This window comes from Gracilinanus agilis, chromosome 2, assembly GCF_016433145.1.
Source record: "Gracilinanus agilis isolate LMUSP501 chromosome 2, AgileGrace, whole genome shotgun sequence".
In the NCBI taxonomy this organism is placed as follows: domain Eukaryota; kingdom Metazoa; phylum Chordata; class Mammalia; order Didelphimorphia; family Didelphidae; genus Gracilinanus; species Gracilinanus agilis.
The window spans coordinates 166,706,434-166,733,631 of record NC_058131.1 but is presented as its reverse complement, the minus strand read 5'-3'; the positions used below and the strand labels follow the sequence as shown (position 1 = coordinate 166,733,631).

Below are 27,198 nucleotides of genomic sequence, written 5' to 3'. Positions count from 1 at the left end.
ACCCTCTTCCTCAGCCAAGGGTGGTGGTGTGGTTAGCTTCTGGGGCTTGACCAGGCGGCAAGTGATGCGAGTGGGAGCTGCACATGCTCGAGGTGGGATGATGACCCGCAGGCCATTGTGCCGACTTCCCCTCATGGAACCCCCACGGGCATCCACCATGAAGCTCACTAGGAACCTAGAAGGTCAGATGTCAAAGTGGGCTCTTTCTGGTCACTCTTTTCTATCCTTGCCTCCAACCCCCCAAGAAAAAAATGCCCACCCCACCCCCTCGTGACAGAGGCCAGGGAGGGAGTGTCCAGCTCCGGTCTCCTTGGACCTGACCCACTTACCCTGTGTGTACTGGGCTGGCCACAGGACTAATATTATCTGAGGTCTCTGTTGCTGGGCTGCTGGGAATTAAGGAATCTTCATCAAATTCTTTGGATGCCTGAAGAGGAGATAAACGGACATCTTCAAAAGTGGCTCTGGCTCCCCTTCACTCACCAGATCCCAGAAGCATCTAGCTGCCCCACCCCAGACAGCATGGCAAGGACATCATTCCCATTCTCAAGCCTTAGTGTTCTTGGTTTTCCTCCTACCATAACAGAGAACTGGACGGGACCTCGGAGGCCATCTAGTCCAACCTTCTCACTGGACATGTAACCCAGAGAGGTTAAGCAACTTGCTAAAGGTCACACAGGGGGCATGTAGCAGAGCCAAGAATCCAACCCAGATCTTAATACTCTCAATCTAGCATCTTCTCCTATCCTGAATTCCTTAGCCTGACTTTTTTTTTTTAAACCTTGATCTTCTGTCTTTTTTTTTTTTTTAAACACTCTTACCTTCTATTTTAAAATCAATTCTGATTCCTAGGCAGAACAGTGGTAAAGGCTAGGCCAATGGGGTTGTGATTGGCCCAGAGTCACACAGCTGGGAAGTACCTGAGGCCAGATCTGAACCCAGGAACCTCCCATTTCTAGCTTTGATTCTCAATCCACTGAGCCACCCAGCCATCTTCTACCTTCTAACTTAGTATCAATTCTAAGACAGGCAAGCCACAAGAACTAGGCATTTGGGGTTAAATGACTTGCCCAGAGTCATACAGCTAGGAAACACCTGAGGCCATATTTGAACCCAGGACCTCCTATTTAGGCTTGGTGCTCTATCCACTGTGCTCCCTAGCTGCCTCTAGCCTGATATTTAATATATCAACTGGATCATATATATATATATATATATATATATATATATATATATATATAACATAACTTTCTTGATGTAATTGGGACAGTCTCACTCTCCACTGGATATACTAGGGTCATTCTTGCTTTGGTATCCTGTGCTTAAGGTGCTTTTACAGGTTTAATCCCATTTTATTCTCTCAATAATCTTCATCAGACAGGTGGACCAAGCGGTAGTATTCCCATTTTACAGATAAAAAGACCAAGAAATGAGTGACAGCAGGGCTAGACCTTGAACCTTGGCCTCATGGCTCAGGCAGGGACAAAGCTGGAACAGCTGGACCAGAACTCCCGTAATGTGCTGTGATTTGGCTGCCCTGAATACTTGCAAAGGATACACATCCCTTCCCAGGTCTTTCCCTCAAACTCTCCACCTCAGAAGCTCGAGTCCTTGAATTATCTCTAAGATTAGCGGGTGGGACCAAAACCACTTCTGGCTCCAAATTCCATGACGTTATGTCTGGGAGTGAGTACAAATTAAATGATGCATTTTTACCTGTTCTGGCTCTTCTGCCCTGATCACCACAGTCTCAGGTGTGACACATGGAATTCTGGGAATGGCTGGAGATTCCACCCTGTATCCAAATGACACGGAAAAATCAGAGGGAGTTGTGTAGCCAATAGCCCTTGGTTATAGATGAGTCAGTAACTTGATATTGCTTTATCTTTCCTGGAATGACCCAAGTAACATGACCCTCATTTCCTTCTCCTAATATACTACCCAACCCTACTTCTCACTTCCTCCACTTTAGCTGGTCTAAGTGCCCTCTTAAGGCATTAAACTCACCCCTTCTTTTTGCCCTTGTGCATCCTCCTTCTCAGCCTAACTAATTGAACCCTGCTTTTAAGACTGCTGCCCATGTCCCCATAGAGAAGGAAATGGCAGACCACTCTAGCATCTGCCAAGAAAACCCCCAATAGGGTCACGGAGTCAGACGTGACCCAAAACAACTGAACTGAATTGTTTCCTCGAGGGAAGGAAGTATGATATGGTAAGAAAAACCCAAGGGATGAGGAGTCAGAAACCTGAATTCTCATCTTGGTCCTAACATTCATTTTCCATGTGGCTTTAGACAAGTCACTTTCTGTGACTGACTTTCTGTTGCTCCATCTGTAAAATGAGGTAGTTGCACTAGATGATATTTAAAGTTCTTTGCAACTCTAAGAGTCTACAAATCTATGAATCTTTCATGAAATCTTCCTTCCCCAAAGACTTCATTCAGCCCACGTTGTTTTCTCCTTTCTCTGAAGACATATGCCATATTGGATACACTATTAATTCTGGCACTAGAATGTGAATCTCAGATGCATCTGTTTCATGTGTGCCAGGTCTGTCCAGCTAGACTGGCATCTCCTGGAAGACAGAAACCGTGTCTTATCCTTCTTTAGCATCCCTTGTAATTGGGAGGGGATCCCCAGTGCTGGTTACATAATGGATGCCCAATCACAGCTATTTGAAATTTTACCTGCCTCTGCCTTGCTCAGTTTGAGAATTTCTGGCATGTTTACTTCTCACCAGAAAGCACACGCATGCGCACACACACACACACACTCGTGCTCTAAAGGTTTGGTTGTTGTTATTTTTAAACTCTTACCTTCTGTCTTAGAATCAACACTGGGTATCAGTTTGAGGACAGAAAAGTGATAAGAGCTAGGCAATGGGGTTAAGTGACTTGTCTAAGAAGTGTCTCAGTCCAGATTTGAACCCAGGACCTCCCATCTCCAGGTCTGGCTTTCTATGCTCTGAGCCACTTAGCTGCCCTTGGCTATTATTTTTAAGTGAAGTAAGGTTCACGTGCAAATATTCACATATACAAATGCATCTGTCCTGGTTCAGTGCACACCGGAGAAGAAATGAGATCCAAACGGACGTAGCACCTGGGCTTGTCATTAAATATAACAGATCAGCAGAGAGTCTCTTATGCATGATCAGTGAAAGGAAGGGCCATTTATAGTCCACATTTCAAATGCAGAACTCTACTAGTGATTTTTTTCCTAGCAAAAAGAGAAGAGTATATATAGATGTATGCTTGTGGTGGGGCTCTGGAAGTTGGGAAGGAGGGATTGTGGGATTTTAGAGTTAGAGCAGTAGGACTGATAAAGAACTATCCTGCTATGGATTCACTTTTTCCCAGAGGCAGCTAAGTGACTCAGTGGATACAGTACTGGACCGGGAGTCAGGAAGACTTGACTTTAAATCTGACCTCACATACTTACTTTTTATGTGAGCCTGAACAATTCACTTCACCTCTGTTTGCTTTGGTTCCTTTCCACAATTGTAAAATGGGGATAATAATAGAAGCTACCTCCCCTGCCCCAGTTGTTGTAAGGATCTTATGAAATTTATATTTAATGAAGAGTTTCACATAGTACCTGGTACATAGTAGGTGCTTAATAAATGCTTCCTCTCTTCTTCCCCTCCTTATCTTTGTAGTAGTGCCAAATAAAAACCCTGGGCTAGAATACTGGTGATATAATGGGCATACTCATGGATTAAGCTGCCCTGAAGTAACTTCTAACCCATGGATGATAAGAGTTCTAGTAAGAACTTTTCTTTCCTTTTTGTAGTATCTGAATTTAGAGTTAGAAGTTAGGCATAGGGTTAGAATCAGAGTGAGAGTCCCTGAGGCTTGACTTACCATCTCTCTCATTTCCCAAACTAAAACATCTTTCCCAGTCCACTATTACTCTATGTGTAGCATCTCTCTCTACTGGAATGTAACTTCTTTTAGGGCAAGGACTATTCCTCTTTTGTAACTGGATCTTTAGTGCTCAGCACAGAGTAAGCATTTAATAAAATTGTTTCCATTCATTTATCTGTCTATCCATCTATCCATCCATCCATCCCTCCCTCCATCCATCCATCCATCCATCCATCCATCCATCCATCCGTCCATCCATCCATCCATCCATCTATCCCTCCCTCCCTCCCTCTAGTTCTTCATTCAAATGAATCCTTCCTCCGGGTAGATGATTCTTACACTTGATCTAGCTTGGGTACAAAGTCCAAGAGCTCCTTCTCTTCATCTGCATCCCTGGAATCTGGCCTTTCGGGTTTGGAGCCCATGAGTTCCTCCCCTGAAAGGGACAGAAGTTTAAGTTCAGGACAGGACAGAGGCAAGAAGACTTTTTTGGGTTTGTCTGGACGCTTGGCTGTTTTGTCTTTGCTTTCCTCTGGTCTTCCTCCCAACACGTCCACCATAGAGAGAGGTAGAAGGTGGATCAGTGCTCAAAATGCCAGAACTTTTAGAAGCAATTAGAAACTGGTTCAACTAGTCCATTTCCTCAAGCCTTGGCCTCGCTATGACCCTATGAAGGGGCTTACAAATCGCAATGTGTATCAATAAGGCTGGCCAAGAAAAGGCGGAAAGGAATTCTTTTAGTCGAATGTACTTTGTCTGCTTTGTAGCAGCTCTTTTTGGGGAGAGCATTTGAGATATCAGCACTTTCTGAGTTCATTCTTCCCAAAGCATGCATTAATGAGGGATAAATTGAATAATTGCTATAATAGAATTGAAACCCTTCATTTTAAAGCCCACTAATGTGGTTTCTATTAGACCCACAATGCCATTATTTACGACTGGCTTGGGCCCATTACAGAGAAGTTTCAAATGATGATTGAATTGGTTTTCTGCACATCTATTCTGTCTAGTCACAGTTCTCCTCCTCCTCCCCTCCCTCCCACTAGTATTTGCTAAGGAGGCCGTGACCTTGACCCTGCGGATGCCTTCTCCTGGCACCACAAAGTAGGTTTTCTGGTTTTGTGAATCTGGAGCTGAGAGAATGGAAGAACAGCTCATGCACGTAATACCACAAACACAGCAACATGGGCACAAACACAGAGATGGGTGGGCAGGGACTTCCTGCCAAAAGGGATGGTTCTCATGATTAGACAGTTCCTAATTTAATCAAGTCTCTTGCTCCTGGCCTGTTAGCCAACCCAGGAAGCTGGAAAGCGGTGGTGGTGAGGGATGGTGGGTTAGTGAGAGCTGGGGTTGCTTAGGGTGAAATGGACTCTGGTGACAACGGACCACAGGGAACAGAAAGCGTTTCATACCCATTATAGTTACATGAGCAGTTCCTGGAAAGCAAAAAAGAGCCAAGTTTAAGGAAATACAGGATTTAAGTCAGTGTTATAGCAAGAGGCAGGTTATACAGCTCATTTGTGTCACCCTAAAAGCCAAAAGAAAGGCACTAACTCACTCAGTGGGCCAGCTTCATGGATGGGAGTGGGAGTGAGGGCTGGGAGGAGGCGAGAGCCATCTCCAAACTCGTTAGGAAAGGGGTCACTATGGTGAGTGGTTCTGGGGTATTTTATGATAAAGAAAATATTTGGAATTCCATTGCTACATCGAATGGCCATAAGATGGCTTATTAAAGAAAATCCCCCCCTTTTTTAAACCCTTCCCTTCCATCTTAGAATCAATACTATGTATTGGTTCCAAGGCAGGAGAGTGGTAAGGACAAGGCAATGGGGGTTAAGTGACTTGCCCAGGGTCACACAGCTAGGAAATGTCTGAGGCCAAATTTGAACCCAGGACCTCCTATCTCTAGGCCTGGCTCTTAATCCACTGAGCCACCCAGCTTCCCCCTAAAGAAAATCTTGAGTTCAAACAATTTTTTAAAAATCAGTGGAAGACATATGGAAGTCATTAGAGGTACTATTTACATTAGCATGTCAAAAAATTTTAATTTTGTCATGGTGTAAGAAATCTATTCACCCATATAGGCTGACCATAATTTGACCAATAAACTTCAGACAGTTGCCTAGGACTCAGGGACCTTGCATGACTGGTCTACAGTCACATAGCCTATCAGTATCAGAGGTGAGATTTGAACTCAGATTTTCATGACTACATTGCAGCACTATCCTCTATGAGTAAAAAGACAAGATTCATCTATGGGGCAGGATGTTGTATCAGGAAGCTATAAAGCTGTGCTATGCTAATAAATGTTTATCAACTGGTTCTCTGAAAAAAAAAAGGACATATGATATAGTTGTTTGTTTTTTTTAAACCCTTGTACTTCGGTATATTGTCTCATAGGTGGAAGATTGGTAAGGGTGGGCAATGGGGGTCAAGTGACTTGCCCAGGGTCACACAGCTGGGAAGTGGCTGAGGCCGGGTTTGAACCTACGACCTCCAGTCTCTAGGCCTGGCTCTCAATCCACTGAGCTACCCAGCTGCCCCCTATATGATAAAGTTTAATCTGCATTTTTAATACTTTTCCCTGCCACGTTCTGAAGTCTAGAAATCAGCAGAACAATATCTCAAGCCCTGATTTGTAGCATCTGCTGATTTCTGAAGTGGAAATGCTCACCCTGAAAATTTAACCACCTGCTCTCCGGTGCTGATGATACAAACTGACTCCACATACTCCTCTCTTTTTAAGGTTTATTCTAATTCTAATATTCTATGACCATGTGATTCTAAATTGTGTGTGTGTGTGTGCACACGCATGTTTGTGTATATGTTTGGGGTCCTGGTAGTGGTAGATTTTAATAAGAGCAGTAGTAAAAGTGGGAAAAAAAGAGTTTCAGAATCTCTTCAGATTCCCAGAAGTGGGAGTGTTGGAATAGTAGAAGAAGGGTATGTTAAGTCTCAGCAAGATCTCAGTGCTCTGTCCCTCTTCCTTATCCAGAATTTAGTAACTCCAGCCCTTACCTTCATCTTCAGAGACGTCCAGAATCTCATCCACTGTCTCTGGGAAGCTCATTCGGTGCTTGTCGCTGACTAACTGAAAGAGAGAAACAGCAACTTGACTTTGGGACCCTTTAGAGACCCAGCTGCTGCCGCCAACAGAAACCTAATGATATTTCCTCATGAAACTAAGTGGCATGAATTTCTTTATCCCATTTTACATCTGTGGCAACTGAGGCTCAGAGAACTTGGTTGACTTGTCCAAAGTCACACTAATAAGTAGTAAGACTTGAACCTACATTTCTTTTTTTTTTTAAACTCTTAGAATCAATATTATATGTTGTGGGGGCAGCTAGGTGGCTCAGTGTGTTGAAAGCCAAGTCCAGAGATGGGAAGCCCTGGGTTCAAATCTGGCCTCAGATACTTCTTAGCTGTGTGACCCTGGGCAAGTCACTTACATCACATTATCTAGCCCTTACTGCTCATCTTCTTTGGAAACAAATCACAGTATTGATTCCAAAAATGGAAAGTATAGATTTTTATTTTTTAAAATATTCTGTATTGGTTCCAAGATAGAAGAGTGTTAAGGGCTAGGCAATGTTGGTTAAGAGACTTACTCAGAGGGGGCAGCTGGGTAGCTCAGTGGATTGAGAGCCAGGCCTAGAGACGGGAGGTCCTAGGTTCAAATCCGGCCTCAGACACTTCCCAGCTGTGTGACCCTGGGCAAGTCACTTGACCCCCATTGCCTACCCTTACTACTCTTCCACCTATAAGTCAATACACAGAAGTTAAGGGTTTAAAAAAAAAATTTTAAAAAAAAAAAAGAGACTTACTCAGGGTCACATAGTTAGGAAGTGCCTGAGGTCACATTTGAACCCAGAACCTCCCATCTCTAGACCTGGAGCCCACATTCTTTGAATCCAAATCCAATGCTTTCTTTATCCTACTATGCTTCCACACAATGACTTAGAATCAGGATGAAGGAAGTAGAAGGAAGAAGAGAGATAATCCACTTATCAAAGTTAGAGCCAGGGACAAGTAGGTAGCCCAATGGATAGGGTGCCAGGCCTGGAATTGGGAGGACCTGGGTTCAAATCTGGCCTCAGACACTTCCTAGCTGGGTGACCCTGGGCAAGTCATTTAACTCTGTTTGCCTAGCCCTTATCCTTCTGTCTTAGAGTTATTACTAAGACAGAAAGTAAAGATTAAAAAAAAAAAAGTTGGAGCCAGCTATTTCAGATAGGGAAACTAACCTCAGGAACAGTATGATTATTACCAGAATAATAAAACAGCAAACACTGGCTCCCAATTCTCTCTCTCTTTTCCTTTCACACCCTAATTTTAATACCCTAAAAACCAGTCACTTTGTGGGACTAGATGGGGACACTAGATGGCAGCAGGACTCTATGTGGGGAAATGAGAAGGCTACTCAGGAATTACCAATATCCTGGCCTATTGCAAATGTGTCAAAGGCCCTGACCTCTGCTCACACAGAGAGATTCCTCACGCTGGGCCATCAGTCTATGGGTTAAGATTCTTGCAAAACAATAGGGTAACCCCAGGGCTATAACTAGGGAGGAGTAGCTGGGGTGCTGTATTAGAAGGAAGCCTCAGCTCTGAGTTCTAGGATCTTTGTCTTCTGTCTCCCCGCCATCTCCCCAAAGTGGAAGCCAACTCCTCCCCTCCCTCTCCCCTGATGGTACGTTTAATGCAGGCTCTGGGACCTGCCTGAGTGCCAAAATTCCTGTTGCTATTGGCTATCTCCGGGTGACCAACAGAGAGAACTGCACTTACCACAACACCCGTCTCATCTGTGACAATTTTCAGGACATCCGTTACAGAAATGTAGCCGAGACGCTTGGCAATGGCCAAAGGAGTGGTTCCATTCTGATGAAGGAAGAAAAGAAGATGGAATGAAATGGGGAAGAAGAGACAGGGCTCAGAGAAAACCTGTCCCATTTCCATTGGGATCCATCCCGTTATGTGCCCGCTTCCCAGGGCACTTCACATAGATAGAGTCTGACTGCCACAAAAGCACATAACCAGTGCACACGTGTGAGTTTATGTCCATGTAAGTTATATGGAACTTGTAATGGAAAAAGTATGTGTGAGAAGGAAGAAAAGTCCTTTCCTAAGTCTATAGAGAGTAGAGCTATAAAAGATGAGAGATGCAAAAGAACATCCTGTCAAGAGTAAGATTAGGGAGTGACTTTTTCTTTTTAAAACCCTTCCCCCTTCTGTCTTGATGATCAATAATAAGTACCAAGGGAGAAGAGCAGTAAGGATTAGGCAATGGACCTTAAATGACTTGCCCAGGGTATCACAGCTAAGAAGTGTCTGAGGTTTGATTTGAGCCTGGGACACTGAGCTACCTTGCCACCCTGATTATACTTTTTGATTGAGAAAAGGGCAAGAAATTACCGTCCGTGATTTTAAAGTCACAAAATCTAAGGTTCTGTCTATTGTACCTCCATAACCAGGTATCAAAACATGATGAAACTTCAACCCACTGGAATAAAAACTGCAAATAATCGGAAAACAGGGAAGGGGCATATCCTGCCTCTACTTTGATGGGAAAGTGCCAAAGGATACTTTGAGTGTTCCGGTCTAAGCATCACATTTTTAAGTAGGACACTGACCAGCTGGAACCCATCCAGACACTGCTGAGCAGAACGATGACCATATAAACCTCAGATGAAGGAACATGGGTTATTGAGTGTAGAGAAGGCTTAGGGTGAGGAGAGATTGCTTTTAATTATCTGATGAGTTTCATGTGAAGAGAGATTAGCCTTAGTGGGCTGGGCTTGAGAAGGAAGAGCTATGATTAGAAGAGAGTCAGTTAATATTTATTAAGCTCCTACTATGTTTCAGGGTAGTGGATAGACTTCACTGGTCTTGAAATCATCTTCCTGCGTTCAAATCTGGCCTCAGACACTTACTAGCTAGGTGACTCTGGGCAAGTTCCTCAATCCTGTTTGCCTCAGTTTCCTCATTTGTAAAATGAGCCGGAAAAGGAAATGGCAAACCATTATAGCATCTCTGCCAAGAAAATCCTAAACGGGATAATGAAGAGTTGGATGTGACTGAAATGACAGGACAGCAAATGATCCAGGAGTGGGCTGAACACTTCGGCTACAGTAAAAGGCAAAAGATAGTCCCTGCCCTCCAGGATCTCACAATCTACTAGAGGAGACGACAAAGAGGCAGAATTTGGCACATCATAAGGAAAATCTTTCTAATGAGTAAATGCTATTCAACAATAGAATGGACTGCTTTGAAAGATAGTGAATTCTCTATCCCATGACATTAAAGACTTTATTTAGATAGATGCTATAGGAACAAATGTCTACCACACATGTGCTAGCCTAGTTTTCCTGAAAAGATATTGGTACTGGGGGCAGCTAGGTGGCTTTGTGGATAGAAAGCCAGGTTCAAATCTGGCCTCAGACACTGGGCAAATCACTCAAACCCATTGCCTAGCTTTTACTGCTCTTCTGCTTTGGAACCAATACAAAGTATTGATTCTAAGATGGAAGGTAAAGGTTTAAACAAAAAGAAAAGCATTGGTACCATCCTTGGGAATTTATCGGTTCAAGGGAGCCAGGCTTGAGCCATTCACATAGCTTCCCAATGGCCTAAATACAAACTCCAGTTTAAGAAAAGGGGCTCCTGGCTCAGGCTTGACACATGCAATGACTGGTACCCCACTCGAGCTAACGTTGAGCCAGAGAAGCAGCGTCTCCTTGATCTGGCGCTGAATATCCTTCCATGCTATGGCTAAATAAGTGTCCTTTTGTTAACTGTCAAACGGACAACCTATTTCACTTTGTTCCCATCACAAATTGGAACAACCAGAACAACAGCTGTTACAACACAAGAGAACCAGACTAGCTAAGCTCTGGGGTCCCTAAGCAAGAAAACACACGGGCAGGAGGAAGTTATTTAAAAAATAAATCGATGTCCAGGGTGTATCTGGGTATCATTATGGGATAGTTTGAGTGTCATCTCTTAAACCTTCCTTAGAGGCAGCTGCAGAACCTGGTGATGATTTACTGACTCATTTTAACACCAGTATTAAATAAGACCCCTGTTCTGGGTCCTTTAGGGGATCTAAAATAGCTACAATCCAATGTCTGCTCTTAATGAGCTGAAAATCCTAGATTTTCGGCTCCCCCAGGAGCTACCCCGATGGGAAGACACCTGCGCCCCAGGTATCACCGGTGCTCATTAGGAAGAGTTCAGGGCAAGGCCATGGGAACCTGGAAAGCCGAATCCGAGGCGGGCCTCGCTCTCTCCACAGCCGCTCGATGGCTGACCTCTTCCTCCTCCTGCTGTAGTCTAAAGACCCCGTACCTGAGGCCCTGGTGATAAACGTGGTTACGGCTTTCCCTTGCTGAAAATTGTCCCAGACAGACCCGTATCCCTCCCGTAGGCCTTTCCTTGGATGGGTTAGAATGTGCTGCAATTAATGTCCAATTGCTTTCTGCTTTACTGCACTCTCTAATTCTTTGGCAAAACTCTCGCTGAGTTCTGTAACTGCTGTTAAGGATGGGGCCACCGTTAACCCCCTGATTTGCCTGAAAATTCTAGTTAACTGAGGTTTTAGAATAATAAAACTATCTTAGCCATCAGGATAGATTGAAAAGATGTTCAAGGGGGCAGCTGGGTGGCTCAGTGGATGGAGAGCCAGGCCTAGAGGCGGGAGGTCCTAGGTTCAAATCTGGCCTCAGACACTTCCAAGCTGTGTGACTCTGGGCAAGTCTTGGAACCAGTCCACAGTAAGAGGGAAGGGAAGGATCTTTTAAAAAAATGTTCAAGTAGGAGAATTATGATTTTTTTTAAAAAAGCCCTTATGTTCTCTTTATTATCAAATCTAAAACAGAAGAACATCAAGGGCTAGTCCAGTGATTCCCAAAGTGGGCGCTACCGCCCCCTGGTGGGTGCTGCAGCGATCCAGGAGAGCAGTGCCATGGGTGCATTTATCTTTCCTATTAATTGCTATTAAAATTGGAAAAAAAATAATTTCCAGGGGGCTAAGTAATATTTTTCTGGAAAGGGGGCGGTAGGACGAAAAAGTTTGGGATCCATTGGGCTAGGCGATTGAGATTAAGCAACTTGCCCAGGGTTATATAGCTAGAAGTGTCTGAAACCAGATTTGAACTCAGGTACTCCTAACTCCAGGCCTTGCTCTGTATTCTTCTTTTCCAGTGACAGAAGATTTTTAAAAAAATTTAAAAACAAAACACAAATAAAATAAAACACCCCCAATATAATAATATAAACAAAATAATATAAGATAAAATAAATAAAATAAATAATATAAAATAAAATAAACAAATAAAATTTACAGTGACCATACCCAGCAAACATCTATATGTACCATTAAATACTGTGTCTGTTTCTGTGGCATGAACCTCAAACAAAGAATATATAAGTGTTCTGAGGGGGCCAGGAGGGATAGAGGAGGGGAGGCACAGATTTGAACTCATGGGACAGGGGAAACAAGATGGGAGGAAGTAAAAGGAGGAGGGAAATCAATTTATTTTTTTCTTCTTAATTCCTTCCATATAAACATATTCATAGAGACTCAAAAGAGGAGAGGCAATGGGGTGGCAGGAGAAGGGCAGGAATGTGCTACCCAGATGCCCTGAGAATCACAATTAAAGCCAACTTATGCCAACTGAGAGAACCTGCGTGGATGAAAGAATTCTGATAAAGTTGGCTGTGGATGGCAGTTGTCTAAGTAAATTGAGGCATGAGGTACTCACCGAGCTGACCTCATTGGGGGAAGCACCATTCTTCAGCAGCAGGGTCACAATATCTGTATGTCCTTGCTGAGCCGCTTGATGCAAAGGAGTGTATCCTAGCTGCAATGGAAGGGGGGATTCTGTTAGAATGTGTTATTAGGCTTATGTGGTGGAGAAAGAAGCTTTGAATACTGGGGAGGGGGATGGGACAGGGCTCTGCTCCATTCAGTATTCCCATGGAAATTCATCTTAGTCAAAAAAATTATAAATATATGTAAAAATATTATAAGTGGAAAAGACTTCCCCTCCAGGTTATTTTTGCATCCCAAACTTATTTTTCAAGTCCTCCCCAGTAGGAGGGAAACCACACATGCTCAGGATTTCTTCTGGCCACATCACAACTTTGCATTTAGCATGGAACAGTATAAGAACTGGGTCTAAGGCATCACAATTCAGTCCAACAAACATTTATTAAAAATGCCTATTGTGAGGGGCAGCTAGATAGTCCAGTGGATAGAAAGTCTGGCCTCAAGTTAGGAGGACTTGGATTCAAATGTGGCCTCAGACACTTACTAGCTGTGTGATCCTGAGCAAGTCACTTAACCCCATTTGCCTCGCCCGGTGATGGCAAACCTATGACACACGTGTCAGCACTGACACATATAGCCTTTTTTGATTACATGTGGCTACATGCAGTTGCATATAGAGAAGTCTGGGGCCTCATCCCAAAGATGAAATATTTGCTGTAGTGTAGTGTAGACACTCTGTGCACTATAGATGACAATTCTACCTATATTGATTTACCTATTTTGGTTTATTAAATAGTTATATATTATAATTATAAATTTTTGTTATGTAAACTATAAATATTATGAAATTACGGTTTTTTTCTTGAAGTGACATACCACCTGAGTTATGCTCGGTTTTTTGGTGAATTTTGACACACCCAGTTCAAAAGATTGCCCACCACTAGACTAGCCCCTTCTCCTTTGCCTTAGAGATATTAATAAGTAAGAGATTTTTTTAAAGTGTCTACTAAGTACAGGGTATTGTGTTGGTCACTGGGAGAATTCTTATTCTTTTTTTTTATTTTAAACCCTTTAACTTCTGTGTATTGACTTATAGGTGGAAGAGTGGTAAGGGTAGGCAATGGGGGTCAAGTGACTTGCCCAGGGTCACACAGCTGGGAAGTGTCTGAGGCCGGATTTGAACCTAGGACCTCCCGTGTCTAGGCCTGGCTCTCAATCCACTGAGCTACCCAGATGCCCCGAGAATTCTTATTCTTAATGAATTTATATTCCCCTTGGGAGGAAGTGACATGTAGAAAGATTCAAGTGTGATTCAATGTAGGGATTGACAGAGGAAGGGGAGAGGTAGAGATGAAATGTTCTAGAAAAATCTGAGAAAGGAGAGAACATTTTTAGCTGGGGGAGAGAGAACTTAGGGGATGGCATCACAGAGGAGGAGCCTTGAAGGAAATGAAGGATTCTGAATGGTGGAAAAGAAGAAGGAATGCTTACAGGGATGTGCAGATATATAGAGGAAGAAAATAACATATTGAGTATACATAACTGCTAGTAAGTTAATTTGGATGGAATGTGGAGTTTGTAAAGAAGAATAATGGAAATAAGTTGAAAAGGAAGAAGGGAGTCCGACTGTAGAGTGCTTTAAATATCTATCTACAGACTCTATAGTTTATCCTAGAGGCAATAGAAGCCATTGAAAGTTTCTGAATGGGGAAGTGACATAGATGGTGCTTTAGGGAGATTATTTTGGTTACTGAGTGAAGGGTGGATTAGAGGCAGGACAGATGAATCAGAGGAAATGATTAGGCATTCCAGGTAGAGAGGAGCTGAATGGGGATAATGGCTGAGTGAGTGGAGAGAAGGGAATGGATGAGAGATATTTTGTGGAGGTACAGAACTTCTTATTGATTGGATTTAAGGCAGTGATGGCAAACCTTTTAGAGACTGAGTGCCCAAATGGCGCCTTCACACTGCATGTCAGCTGCCCCCCCTCCCTTACCCTAGAGAGGGGAGGGAAGAAGTGCTCCCATTGGGCTGCTGGTCAGAGGGGTGGTGATGGGAGCGCCTGGAGAAAGGGGTGGGTCATGTGAGAAATGTCCTCAGGCACATGGAGAGGGGAAGGGGAACAGCCTCCTCTGGCACACGTGCCATATGTTTGCAAACATGGATTTAAGGAATGGGAAAGGAGGAAAGAAGAGTCAAGGATGATTGTCTGAAGGGCTGGAAGAATGTGGTTTCTGAACCAGAAATAGGAATTTTGGGCAGGGAATGATAGAGGAAATGATGACTTCAGTTCTGGACATGTTTAGTTGGAAATGCCTTTGGGACATAAAGATGAAGATGTAGACTTGGAGCTCAGAAGTGAGATGAGGATTAGCGATAGAAATCTGGGAATCATCTGTATGGGGATGGTAACCAAGTCCCTCTCCTGTACCTTGGTCTTTGCATTTACGTCGGCTTGGTGTTGGAGCAGGAACTTTACCAGCTTGATGTTTCCATAATGGCTGGCCACGTGCAATGGAGTATAGCCCATCTAGAGGAAAAAAGTAAAGATGAATTAATTCAATTTGATTCAATTCAGTGAATATTTTTGAGCACCTACAAGCTACAAAGCACTGTGGCAGGTGTTAGGAATACAAAGAGAACCATTTCTTCTAAGAATGGCACTCATTGACTCTAGTGACCATTGCTCATGATGTGGTGGAAAGAGTCCTGTGTTGGGACTCAGGAGATTCACACTTAATAATGGGGATAATAATAGCACTTTCCTCACAAGTTTGTTGTGAGGCTCAACTGAGATAATGTATGTATACCTCTTTGGAAATTAAGGCATCATATAAATGCTAGCTATTTTATTTCTAAATCATAGATAAGTTGTGATCTATGCAGTGAAAATGGACACATTTAAGTAATCCATGAGAGGGATTTTTTTTTATATTTCATGAGATTTCAAACTTATGCATTGCTATACAGCAGGAAGGGCACTGGTCTAGGACTCAGAAATAAATCCAACATAGCACGGCTTCATTTCCTTGAACAAGTTATTTAGCCTTTCTAAGCCTCACTCCTCATCTGTAAAATGGGTATAATAGCATCCTTAGCAAATCACTTGTCATAAAGAAAGCAATTTGACAAAGTTTAAAGTGTTTGTGGGAATTTGTTCTATTCTCATCAGTTCACTGAACACCTCCCTGGGGATGTTTGGAGTCCTAGCCCTGCGAAAAGAATCTAAAGGGAAAAGAAAAGTGCCTGACTTTGCAACACATCTCCATCCCAGCAACTTTCCCCCAAGGTCATTGTTTGCATGAAGGGATCCCAAAGTTCTTTGGAAGAGGTCATTTAAGTTTGATGAAAGTAAACAAAAGGGAAACCACATAAGGGAAGAAGAAACTGAGTGTGTGTGTGTATGTATGTGTGTGTGTGTGTGTGTGTGTGTGTGTGTGTGAGAGAGAGAGAGAGAGAGAGAGAGAGAGAGAGAGAAAGAGAGAGAGAGAGAGAGAAAAAGAGAGAGAGAGAGAGAGAGGAAGAAAAAGAAAGAGAGAGAAAGGAAGAGAGGGAGAGAGACAGACAGACAGACAGACAGACAGAGTCTGTGTGTTTGTGAATGGGGGAGGGAAGGTGGAGGTAGAGGGAGCAGAGGGGAACACTCTACATGCAATTCATCGCCTGAAACAGGAGCACTGCTTTACCCGGGTAGTGGCATCCACTGTGACCCCCTGTTTGATGAGCACATCTGCTACTGCAACATGGCCCTCTTGAGCCACCAGATGGAGAGGAGTGAGGCCACTCTGCAAAGAAAAACAGTAACAACATGTCATCACTGGTGAGATCAGCCTAAGCACCAGAGACCAATCCATTGAGTTAATCTGTGGCTGGAAGCTCTAGTTCAATATTGGGTTTTGGAAAAAAGGATTCATAATTATAACATTTATATGGCACTTTATGATCTGCAAAACAATTTTAACTACATACTCATTTGAACTTCATAGAAATCTAGAGAGGTAAATGCTCTTATCATTCCCATTTTACAGATAGGGATCTTGAGGGAGACAACAGTTGAGTGACTGGCCCAGAAACACACACAGCTAGTAAGTATGTGGGATTAAAGTATTAATAGTAATAGCTAGGGGCTGCTGGGTGGCTCAGTGGATTGAGAGCTGGGCCTAGAGACAGGTGTTCCCGAGTTCAAATCTGGCTTCAGACACTTCCCAGCTGTGTGACCCTGGGCAAGTCACTTAACCCCCATTGCCTCGCCCTTACCACTCTTCTGCCTTGGAGCCAATACACAGTATTGATTCTAAGATGGAAGGGAAGGTTTTTAAAAATACTAATAATAACTAACATTTTATAGCATCCACTATGTGCCAGACCCTGTGCTAAGCACTTTATAATTATTATCTCATTTAATCCTCACAATAGCCCTGAAAAATAAGTGCTATTATTATCCTCATTTTACAGATGGGGAAGTGGAGGCAGACAGCAATTAAATGACCTACCTAGAGACACACAGCTAGTAAGTATCTGAGGCTAGAAGAATAATAATAACTAACTTTTAGAAAGCACCCACTGTGTGCTAGGCACTCTGCTAAGTGTTTTCCAATGATCTCATTTGATCCTCAGAACATTCCTAGGAGGCAGGTGCTATATTTTGCAATTGAGGAAACTGAAGCAAACAGAGGTTGTGACTTGCCCAGAGTCACACAACTAGTAAGTGTCTGAGACCAAATTTGCACTCAGATCTTCTTGAACCCAGGCTTTATCCATTGTGCCACCTAGAAGACTCCCTTTACTACTGGAAAAAGTACTGGGAGACCTGGCTCTTAATGCCTTTGGGACAGTTCTTTCACTTTCTAGAGCTCAATTTTCTTATTTGAAAAAGAGAGGAAAGAGTACTTGCCCTGCACTCTCCACAGGGTTCTTATGGGAATAAAATGATGCTAGGAATGTGAAAGCAATTTGAAAATATCAAGGGCTAATTAAATGTTAGGTAGGCACCAAGGTGGCGCCACCATGTACAGAGTACTGAGCCTGGAGTCAGGAAGACTTGAGTTCAGATCCAACCTCAAACACTAGCTGTGTGACGCTGGGTAAGAAATTACTAACCAATCAGAGACTTTGGGTAAAGAAAGAATTCCAGCTGACATTTGGATGATTGGAGTGCTGCATCTTGACTATATTTTGCCATCGTGCTCTCCTCGTGCCCTCTTTTCTGAATTCCTCGCCCCTTTCTTCCCTCTGTCCAGGCCACTGACCTTCGTCCTTCCTAGTTAAATCTCTGACTTTAGGCTATTTACTGAACTGGTTCAAAAGATACGATAAGAGATTCATGGTCTGGGGCTATTCATTTGATAGTAAAATCTCTATTTTTTCCCCTTTGCTATGTAGATTTCACATTTTTAAAAAGTATTAATGCTACCAGATAATTAGAAGAGCATTTATATAGTGCTTTAAGATTTGCAAAATATTTGATCCTCACAACAATCCTGGGAGGTAGATGCCAGTCTTATCTCCATTTTACAGATGAGGAAACTGAGGCAAACAGAGGTTAAGTGACTTGCCCAGAGTCACATAGCTAGTAAGTGTCTGAGGTTGGATTTGAACTTGGGTCTTGTTAAGTTCAGACCTCATGCTTTATCTACTGGGCCACCTAGCTGCTTTCAGTTCTGAATGTTTTATCTTAGGAAGGGCATTGACAGGCTAACAAGAGGCTTAGAGGAGAGCAACCACATTGAAGAAGGGCCTCAAATTCATGCCATATGAGAGGAACAGTCAAAGGAAATGAGGACGTTTAGGTTGGAGAAAGAAAGACAAAGTGGGGCAGGGAATCATGAGATCTGTTTTTAAGGATTTGAAGGGCTCTCCCTCAGGAAAAAGAGAGATGAGATTTGTCCTTCTTGGCCCTACTAAGCAGAAAGAAATAGGAACCAAGTGTGGAGAGAGATTTAGGCTGCATACAAGGAAAAACTATGACAATGAAACTCTTCGGGAGATAGTGGGCTCTGCCTCTCAAGCAAAAGATGGCGGACCTCTTGTTGGATATGTTAAAAAGAGGATTCTTATTCAGTTATAGGGCTCCAAGGGTCCTGCTAACTCATTCAACCAATCAGTAAATATTTAATAAGCGCCTACTATGTGCCAGGCACCATGCTAAGTGTTGGGGGTACAATAAAGAGGCAAAAGACAGTCTCTGCCTTCAAGGACTCTAATGGAGGAGTTTATAATCTTGAGGTCATTTGTCCACATCCTTTTTATCTGTAGTATAAATAGGCCTTCAACGTTCCCCATAACACAAGAGCTACTAAGCAAAGCAGATTACTGAAGCTCAAAAGAAATGAGAGATGTGCAAATTGGGACATTTCCATCCCAAATGTTTGTAGGGCTATTTGTGCCTGACCACTGGTGGAGTCTTCAGAGCTCATGTTGGTCAGAACAATCACAGTTGGACACGCTGCACCGTACATTATTCTTGACATAGTGATGTCATTTTGGTTCTTGTCAAGTACAAAGGACAACCACCACCAACCACCAGAGAAAGAGGAGGAGGCTAGCTGGGATCCACTCTAACTTTCTCTCCATCACCTTTTTTTTTTTTTTAAACCCTTACCTTCCATCTTGGAGACAATACTGTGTATTGGCTCCAAGGCAGAAGAGTGGTAAGGGTAGGCAATGGGGGTCAAGTGACTTGCCCAGGATCACACAGCTGAGAAGTGTCTGAAGCCAGATTTGAACCTAGAACCTCCCATCTCTAGGCCTGGCTCTCAATCCACTGAGCTACCCAGTTGCCCCCTCTCCATCACCTTTTGCTACTTTCCTCAGGCAGATCAGAGTCTCGTGAATAACTGATCCTTGATTAGTCATAACATCTGGGTTCAAATACCAACGGGCTTACTCACTAGCTGTCTGATATTTAGCAAATAACCTTGGTGTGCCTCAGTATCCTCCTCTGTAAGATGTGGTGATTGGATCATCTCTGGACTCTCTTCCACGGCTGAATTCTATGATCCTCCCATCGTATGATGGAGCTAAGGAAGAATATTTCCTTCAAGTTCAAAGGATTTGACTGGAGTGCATGTTGTAAATAAATGCAGAGGTTAGAGGAGCAATACCACTAATCTGCCTCCAGAGGCTATTGTGTGGGTTAGTTAATGTTTCGCAGTAGCTAAGGTCTGCCATCACCGTTATTAACTCCTGGGCGAAATTGCGGCAAAATAACCCAACAGAGGAACCCAGACACCAACACAAATGCAGCTGTCACAGAGCTCCTGTTAAATCCAATCAACTTAATGGGCTGACTCCCTCATTACTGTCAGTGGTTCTGTTCTTTCCCAGAAAAAGAGCTCTTCAGCCCATGGCAACAAGAGTCAATGGGACTCTTGTGATCGGGAAGACTAAATGACCCTTAAATTTTAGTCCTTTCTTTGGCATTCCAAAGATGGCACACACAAATGCCATATCTTCACAGCCTCAACCAGACCGCTTGGTTTCCCCATCAGAAAATGAGTATTTAGCATGGTAGGACTTGAGGTAACTGTAAGGCTTCACTCTCTTGCTCAGAATCTCAGCAACTACGATATAGATGCTGCGGTCTCCTTCTCTGGCGATCTCCATCTGGCCGCCCGCCCCATCCTTGGCCCTGCAGAGCACCACCCTAGAATGCTAGCAGCTCCAGAAATTACCTTGTTCCCGAGGTTGCCGTTGGCTTGTTTTGAGAGTAGCAGAGCGACCATTTCTGCATGACCCTCCTGGGCCGCGAGGTGAAGGGGTGTCACGCCTTGTACCGACTCGGCATTTGCAGACCCCCCATATTGTAGCAGGTTGCTGGCAAGCTCCATCTGGTTCTGTTTGGCTGCTATGTGCAGAGGGGTATAGCCATTCTGGAAAAGAAAAGAGGCCTAGATAAGTCTCCTAGAAGCGATGGGGGATCCACGGTGGCCCCTTAAATGGCAGCTCTTCTAAAGAGACTAGCCATAGGGGCAGCTAGGTGGTATAGAGGTTAGAGTGCCAGACTTGGAGTTGGGAGGACCTGGGTTCAAATCTGGCCTTAGATACTTGCTAATGGCTTAATCCCATTTGTCTAGCCTTAGAGTTGTTATTAAGACAAAAAATAAGAGTTTAATTTAAATAATCATTATTTAAAACTTTTAATTATTAATTAATTACTATTAATTATTTGTTAATCTAAACTGATTTAATTATTTAACTATTAGTTAGCTGTTTTTTGATTAATTATTAATTAATCTTTTTATCTTTACTATCTTGAGTATCATATTTCTACTACAAAGCAGAAGAGAAGTATGGGCTAAGGAATTAGGGTTAAGTGACTTGCCCAGGGTCCGAGACCAAATTTGAACCCAGGATCTCCCATCTCAAAGCTTGGTTCTTGATCCACTGAGCCATCTAGTTGCCCCTATTTTTAGCATTTCTCCTTCACTTTATTAAGTCTTGAAAATTAAAAAACAACAATAAATGAAACCTTGATTAGTAGTCTTTGCCTCTTTGTTGCTCAATCATGTCTGATTGTGACCCCAATTGGGGTTTTCTTTGCAAAGATCCTGTCTTGCCATTTTCTTCTCCAGCTCAATTTATGGATGAGGAAACTGAGGCAAACAGGGTGAAGTAACTTGTCCAGAAGGGCAGTTAGATATCACAATGGATAAAGCACCAGGTCTGGAGTCAGGCAAGTAATCTAACCCTGGATTGCCTAGCCCTTGCTGCTTTTCTGTCTTAGAACTGATACTAAGGCAGAAGGTCAGAGTTTTAAAAAAGGGACTTGCCCAAGGTCACACAGCCAGGGTGAGGCCAGATCTGAACTCAAATCTTCTTGACCTCCTGGCCCAGTGTTCTAACCACTGTACTACCTAGCTGCCCCGTACTTTGCCTGTAAATGCTCACAATTTAGCAATTACTCCTCATGGCTTAAGCTGGTTGTAGCACACTCCAGGTAAATATCTACAAAGAACTTTTACACTTTCTTACTGGAAAGCAACACTGAAGATAAGGAGAATTTAAGAAAATTGTAACAGTTTCCATTGAAAAGAAAATGAAGAGGGCAAGGACCAGGATGAATGACTGTCAGTCAATGAGCATTTATTAGGCGCTTACTATGTACCAGGTGCTGTGCTAATTGCTGCTCCCCAAGTACTTTTTTTTTTTTTAACCTTCCCTTCCATCTTAGAATCAATACTACATATTGGTTCCAAGGCAGAAGAGTGGTAAGGACTAGGCAATGGGGGTTAAGTGACTTGCCCAGGGTCACACAGCTAGGAAGTGCCTGAGACAAGATTTGAACCTGGCACCTCCCATTTCTGGGCCTGGCTCTCAATCCACTGAGCCACCCAGCTTCCCCCCCCCCCCAACTACTTTTTACACACATATTCACTTTTTCCTCTGAAGAAACACATCGAAAGAAATGCACAGGAGCACAATCCACAGACATTTTAATCAACATTAACACTGGATTCGTAAGTTGTTGGGGGGGGGGGGTTAAAAGCTATTTTGTGGTGCACACAGATTTGCATGTGAAATTCTACAAAATTGTCAGACGTGACTTTGTAAAGTGTATATTTTTTTTTTACCATGGAAACAAAAACCCATCTGTGTAGCGTTTGTGCTCTTTAAATATCACGAAACTGGCTCCTGTTTCTTTTATATAAGTGGGAGGGGAAGGGGCCCACTTTTTTTATTTTTGGAGGCAAGAGTAAATCACTTCTCACGGGGTCTGAACGCTACGAATGGCAAGGTTGGGTGTATGGCTGGAAGCCACAGCAGGGTCAGGAGTCTAGAGAAAGAATGGCGTTCGCAGGTGAAACCTCAGGGCTGAATGACAGGCATTCAGTTAGAGAAACCAAAACCAGTAGTGCGTCCATGGCAAGGGGCAATAGGGAGGGATGGGGCTAGATCTGGGGGAGCCGGCTACATCTCCCTTGGAGAGGGCAGGGCGTCAGCTGGGTCCACGTGCCAGCAGGCCAGTGGATTGCTCCGTTCTCTAAAGCAGGGAAGTCCACACTCCATAATCTAGCATTAGACTGTTTACTATTTAATACTGTTCTAACAAGTGTTTCTTGTGACAAGTCTTGTCTCCTGAACTAAGTGGAATCTCTCTGATTCCAGGATCATGGGATTTTTGAGCTGAGAGGGCCCTGAGAGGCCATCTAATCCAACCTGAATCTGAAAAATAGCATTCAGTGACATTCCCGATAAGTGTCAGGATGGTGCAGTGGAAAGAATATGGACTTGGAGTCCAAAGACTTAGATTTGAATCTTGGACCACGGAGTCAATTATTCTCCTGAATCTTCCTTTTCTCCCTTACAAAATAGTAAGCAAGCTATCTACTTAATAGAATTGTTGTGACTTAAGTGCTTCGCACACCTTAAAGTGTGCTCTAAAAATAGGAATTATTCCTAAGTGGTTTTCCAGTCACTATTTGAGTACCTTCAGCGATGGGGAGCTCACTACAAAGAATGAAAAAATTCTACTTGCAATGAGATCAATCCATGACATCTTTGACAACTCTCGTCATTAAGAAAAATGTTATAGATCTCATTCTTGGTCACATTTCTTTCCTAACATATCCTCACCTAGTTACAAAAAGAAAAAAGGATGAGAAAAAGAAAGTTCAGCTAAACCAAATTGAGTCTGATAGTACAGTCAATGCTTCACAAGCATAGTTTCCCACATCTGCAAAGAAGGGAGGGTGGTGCATTTTTTTTAATCTCTTCTTCAGGAAGAAGCTCAGTCATTATAATTACACAGACAGCTCTTATTATTGAAAAGTTCTAATTATGTTCAACTGAGATTTTTCTCCCTGCTAATTTCAACCCATCAGTTTTCTGGGACCAAGCAGAACTAATCTACTCATTCTTTTATATGACAACCCTTTAAATATTTGAAGACAGTTATCTCATTTTCCCCACCTTCTCTTTTTCACTCTATATCTAGCCTTTTCCAGTTCTTTCGACCCGTCTCCTTTAGGGCATGTTTCCCAGGTCCCTTTCCATCCTTATCACCCTTCTCTGTTCATGCTCCTACATGTCAATAATCTTCCCAGAATATGATGCTGAGAACTGAATATGATACTGACAACAAGCATTTATTAGATGTTATCCAGGAGTTCTGACCAGAGTTTAGCACACCTACCATTTCACTTCCTCTGGACGTTAATACTTTTATTAATACAAAACGAGAGCTCTTAACTGATCATCAGGGGCAAACCTACGTGCTATTCTTTAAGGTTTCTTCCAGATCGAGGTCTAAAATCCTAAGAGGTTTTTTTTTAAAACCTTATCTTTTCCTTAGAATCAGTTCTAAGACAAAAGAGTGGCAAGAGCTAAGCAATGGGGTGAAGTGATTTGCCCAGGGTCATACAACTAGGAAGTGTCCAGGGCCAGATTTGAATCCAGGTCCTCCTGACTCCAGGCATGGGTGCTTTATGCAGTGTACCACCTAGATGTCCCTAAATTAATATTTCTAGATAAATGAGTCTGATGATGTTACTCCCTTGCTCAGGGATCTTCAATAGCTTGCTATTGCCTCAAAGATAAAATACAAGCCTATTAGGTCACCATATTCTTATGAAAATCCCACTACTGTTTACTTTCACTTTTAAAAAAAACCCTTACCCTCTACTTTTGAATCAATATTATGCATTGGTTCCAAGGTAGAAGAACAGTAAGGGTTAGGCAATGGGGTTTAAGTGACGTACCCAGAGTCATATAGCTAGGAAATGTCTGAGGCCAGAATTGAACCCAAGACTTCCTGTTTCCAGATCTAGCTCTCTATCCACTGAGCCATCCAACTGCCCCCACTTACTTTCAGTTGGCAAAAGTAACAGTTTGAAGAAATAAAAAGAAACGGTTGCAAAAAGTTGAGCAGACCAATTATTTCATAGGGTCGTATAGTCTCAGAGATGGAGGGAATCTCAGAAGTCATGCAGTCAAACTCCTCTCTGAAGCAGGAATCCCCTCTACAATAATCTCCACAAGGGATTGAGCATCTTTAGCAATGAGGAGCTCACTACCTCCTGATACCAGCCTATTCCACTCTTGTTTCACTATCATTGTTAGAAGTCTTCTTTTAGAGCAAGCCAAAACTTGACCCTGCAGTTGCCACCCAAGACTCCAAGTCTGGCTTTTTATGGCTCAGTAGAACATAACAGCCTTTTAAACCCTTGAAGGCAGCTACCAAATCTTCCCAAGTTTTATTTTCTTTAGACTAATTTACTCAAGTTTCTTCAAGCAGGCTTTGTGTGGAATGGTCTCAAGACCCCTTAATCTGCCTGAGGAACCCAGAGATTAAGTGATTTGTCCAGAGTAATATAGCTAGCAAGGGTCAAAGGGATCCATCTTCCTGACTCCAAACTCTGTATTCTCTGTACTATACCAAGCTACTCAATTTGTTGATGCACTAGGCCAGTGATGGTGAACCTTTTAGGGACTGAATGTCCAAACATGTAAGCCACCCCCTTACCCCAGACAGGGAAGGGAGGAAGTGCTCCTATTGGGCTGCTAGGCAGAGGGGCAGGTGATATAAGAAATGTCCTCAAACATGGTGGAGAGAGAGAGGGGAACAGCCCGCTCTGGCATACATGCCATAGGTTTGTCAACACAGCACTAGACAGTTCTTTAAGACAATTAGTGGAAGAGAAATTGCCAGCTTGCATTGGCAGAAGTTTCCTTACTTAAGAGTTCCTTATACCAACAAAAGGCAGCTGGGTGGTCCAGTGGATAGAGCATTGGACCTGGAGTAAGAAAGAATCATCTTCCTGAGTTCAAATCCACTCTCATATACTTATTAGCTATGGGACCCTGGGCAAGCCACTTAATCTTTTTTGCTTCAGTTTCCTCATCTGTGAAATGAGCTGGAGAAGGAAATGGCAAACCACTCTAGTATCTTTGCCAAGAAAACCCCAAAAGAGGACATGAAGAAATGGACAGGATTGAAAATGATCAAACAACAACAGTATTGATAAAATAACAGGTCCAGTCTCTATCCCTGTCAAACAGATAAATTTGGGGGGCAATTATTCCAAATTACATGTTTTTTAAAATCCTTTACTTTATTTACAATGGATTAATTTTAGGTATCTAAGTGCCTTTGACTAACAAGCACACTTGAGTGCATCTAAGAAATAATTCCACGTGCAAAACTTTGGTTTACCAGTTTTGTTTGTTTGTTGTAGAAACTGAGTTTTATCTGTATGGCATGTGGAGATCTGTTGTTGAAAACCTACTTTTCTGCTCATTCTTAAAGAACAGTATCAATCACATGGAAGATTTTTAAATCCTGAAATTAAAAAGACTCTTAAGGTTCTCAAGCCTTCCAACTGCTGCCTAAATTGCCCTCCCTCAGTAATACCAGCAGATGTCCTGCTCCCTGGTAGTTAGGAATGGGCATGCTGCCAGGCATGAAGAAAGGCAGGGAGGGGCCTTACCCAAGCAGGGCTGTGTGGTGAGCCTCCTCGAGGGAGTAGAAGTTTCACAATCTCCAGATTATTGTGATGGACAGCGACATGGAGAGGGGTGAGGCCATTCTGCAGAGGGGAAAAACAAACAATGAAAAGTCACACCATCTACTAGCTCATTTTCCACTGGGGATTCCCACACTTGAGGCAAAAGTTTCCCTGAACAGGGAAGACTCCTAGACTCCCTCTCCCTCCCTTCTCTTATTTACTCCCAAACAGGTTAATCTGAAACAAAACCAAGGTAAAATGAACACTCAGGGTAGCTCTGAAGAGGAAATGAAGCCAGTAATATCTATGAATGTAATTTGCACTGGGAGTTGGGGGGGAAAAACCATCCTACTCTTGATTACATAATAGAGAAAACAGTGGTGGGGCTGAAGGGATTCTGGGCTGCTTTTCTGCACAAGAGGCTCAGGTCTCCTTCTGTCTGTTGTCAGAGCTTTGTATTTCTCACCCACCAACTGTCTCTCCCGGTCACTGTCCAACTGGCAATGCTAAGTGGGAGTAGTGTGCCAAAATGCAGAGCCCTGATTCACAATGCCCACGGATTGATTTGGCATCAGAAGATTGGGATTCTGATCCTGGCTTTGCCACTTACTAACTGTGTGACCATGGGCAAGTCTGTTTCCTTGCCTGTGCCTTAGTTTGCCCATCTGTAAAATGGAGGGGGTAGAGAAAAGACTTGACTAAGGTCTCTCTCTCTCTCTCTCTCTCTCTGTCTCTCTCTCTCTGTCTCTCTCTGTCTCTCTCTCTCTCTCTCTCTCTCTCTCTCTCTCTCTGTCTTGGAATCAATACTGTGCATTGGTTCTAAGGCAGAAAAGTTAGACAATGGGGGTTAAGTGACTTGTCCAGGGTCACACAGCTAGGAAGTATCTGAGGCCAGATTTCAACCTAGGACCTCCTGTCCCTACGCCTGACTCTCAATCCACTGAGCTACCCAGCTGTACTGCCCCTCCAAGTCTCTTCTAATTTTTAATCTATCATCTTATGATCTGAACTATAGAGTATCCAATGAGGGGAAGGGAGGTGGAGATAGGAGGTATATTTTAAATTTAACATATTCTTGGAATGTGCCAAAGAAGGGAGTTGGTTCTTTCCTCTGACTT

The 27,198-nt window shown here is 43.0% G+C and overlaps 1 protein-coding gene across 1 annotated transcript in view; it reads right to left on the bottom strand.

Annotated features, from left to right (window-relative positions):
* The window catches only part of LOC123233418 (ankyrin-1-like), a 139,489-nt gene that overhangs the window by 42,174 nt on the left and 70,117 nt on the right, over nt 1–27,198 (bottom strand). Inside the window, exons 17-27 of the mRNA XM_044659533.1 lie at nt 26,063–26,161; nt 20,309–20,506; nt 16,322–16,420; nt 15,067–15,165; nt 12,628–12,726; nt 8,645–8,746; nt 6,884–6,956; nt 4,202–4,298; nt 1,717–1,795; nt 330–427; nt 3–175 (exon numbers count right to left, since the gene is read on the bottom strand). Of these exons, the coding sequence (XP_044515468.1) occupies nt 3–175; nt 330–427; nt 1,717–1,795; nt 4,202–4,298; nt 6,884–6,956; nt 8,645–8,746; nt 12,628–12,726; nt 15,067–15,165; nt 16,322–16,420; nt 20,309–20,506; nt 26,063–26,161 (1,216 nt within the window). The remainder of the gene's footprint in view (nt 1–2; nt 176–329; nt 428–1,716; nt 1,796–4,201; nt 4,299–6,883; nt 6,957–8,644; nt 8,747–12,627; nt 12,727–15,066; nt 15,166–16,321; nt 16,421–20,308; nt 20,507–26,062; nt 26,162–27,198) is intronic.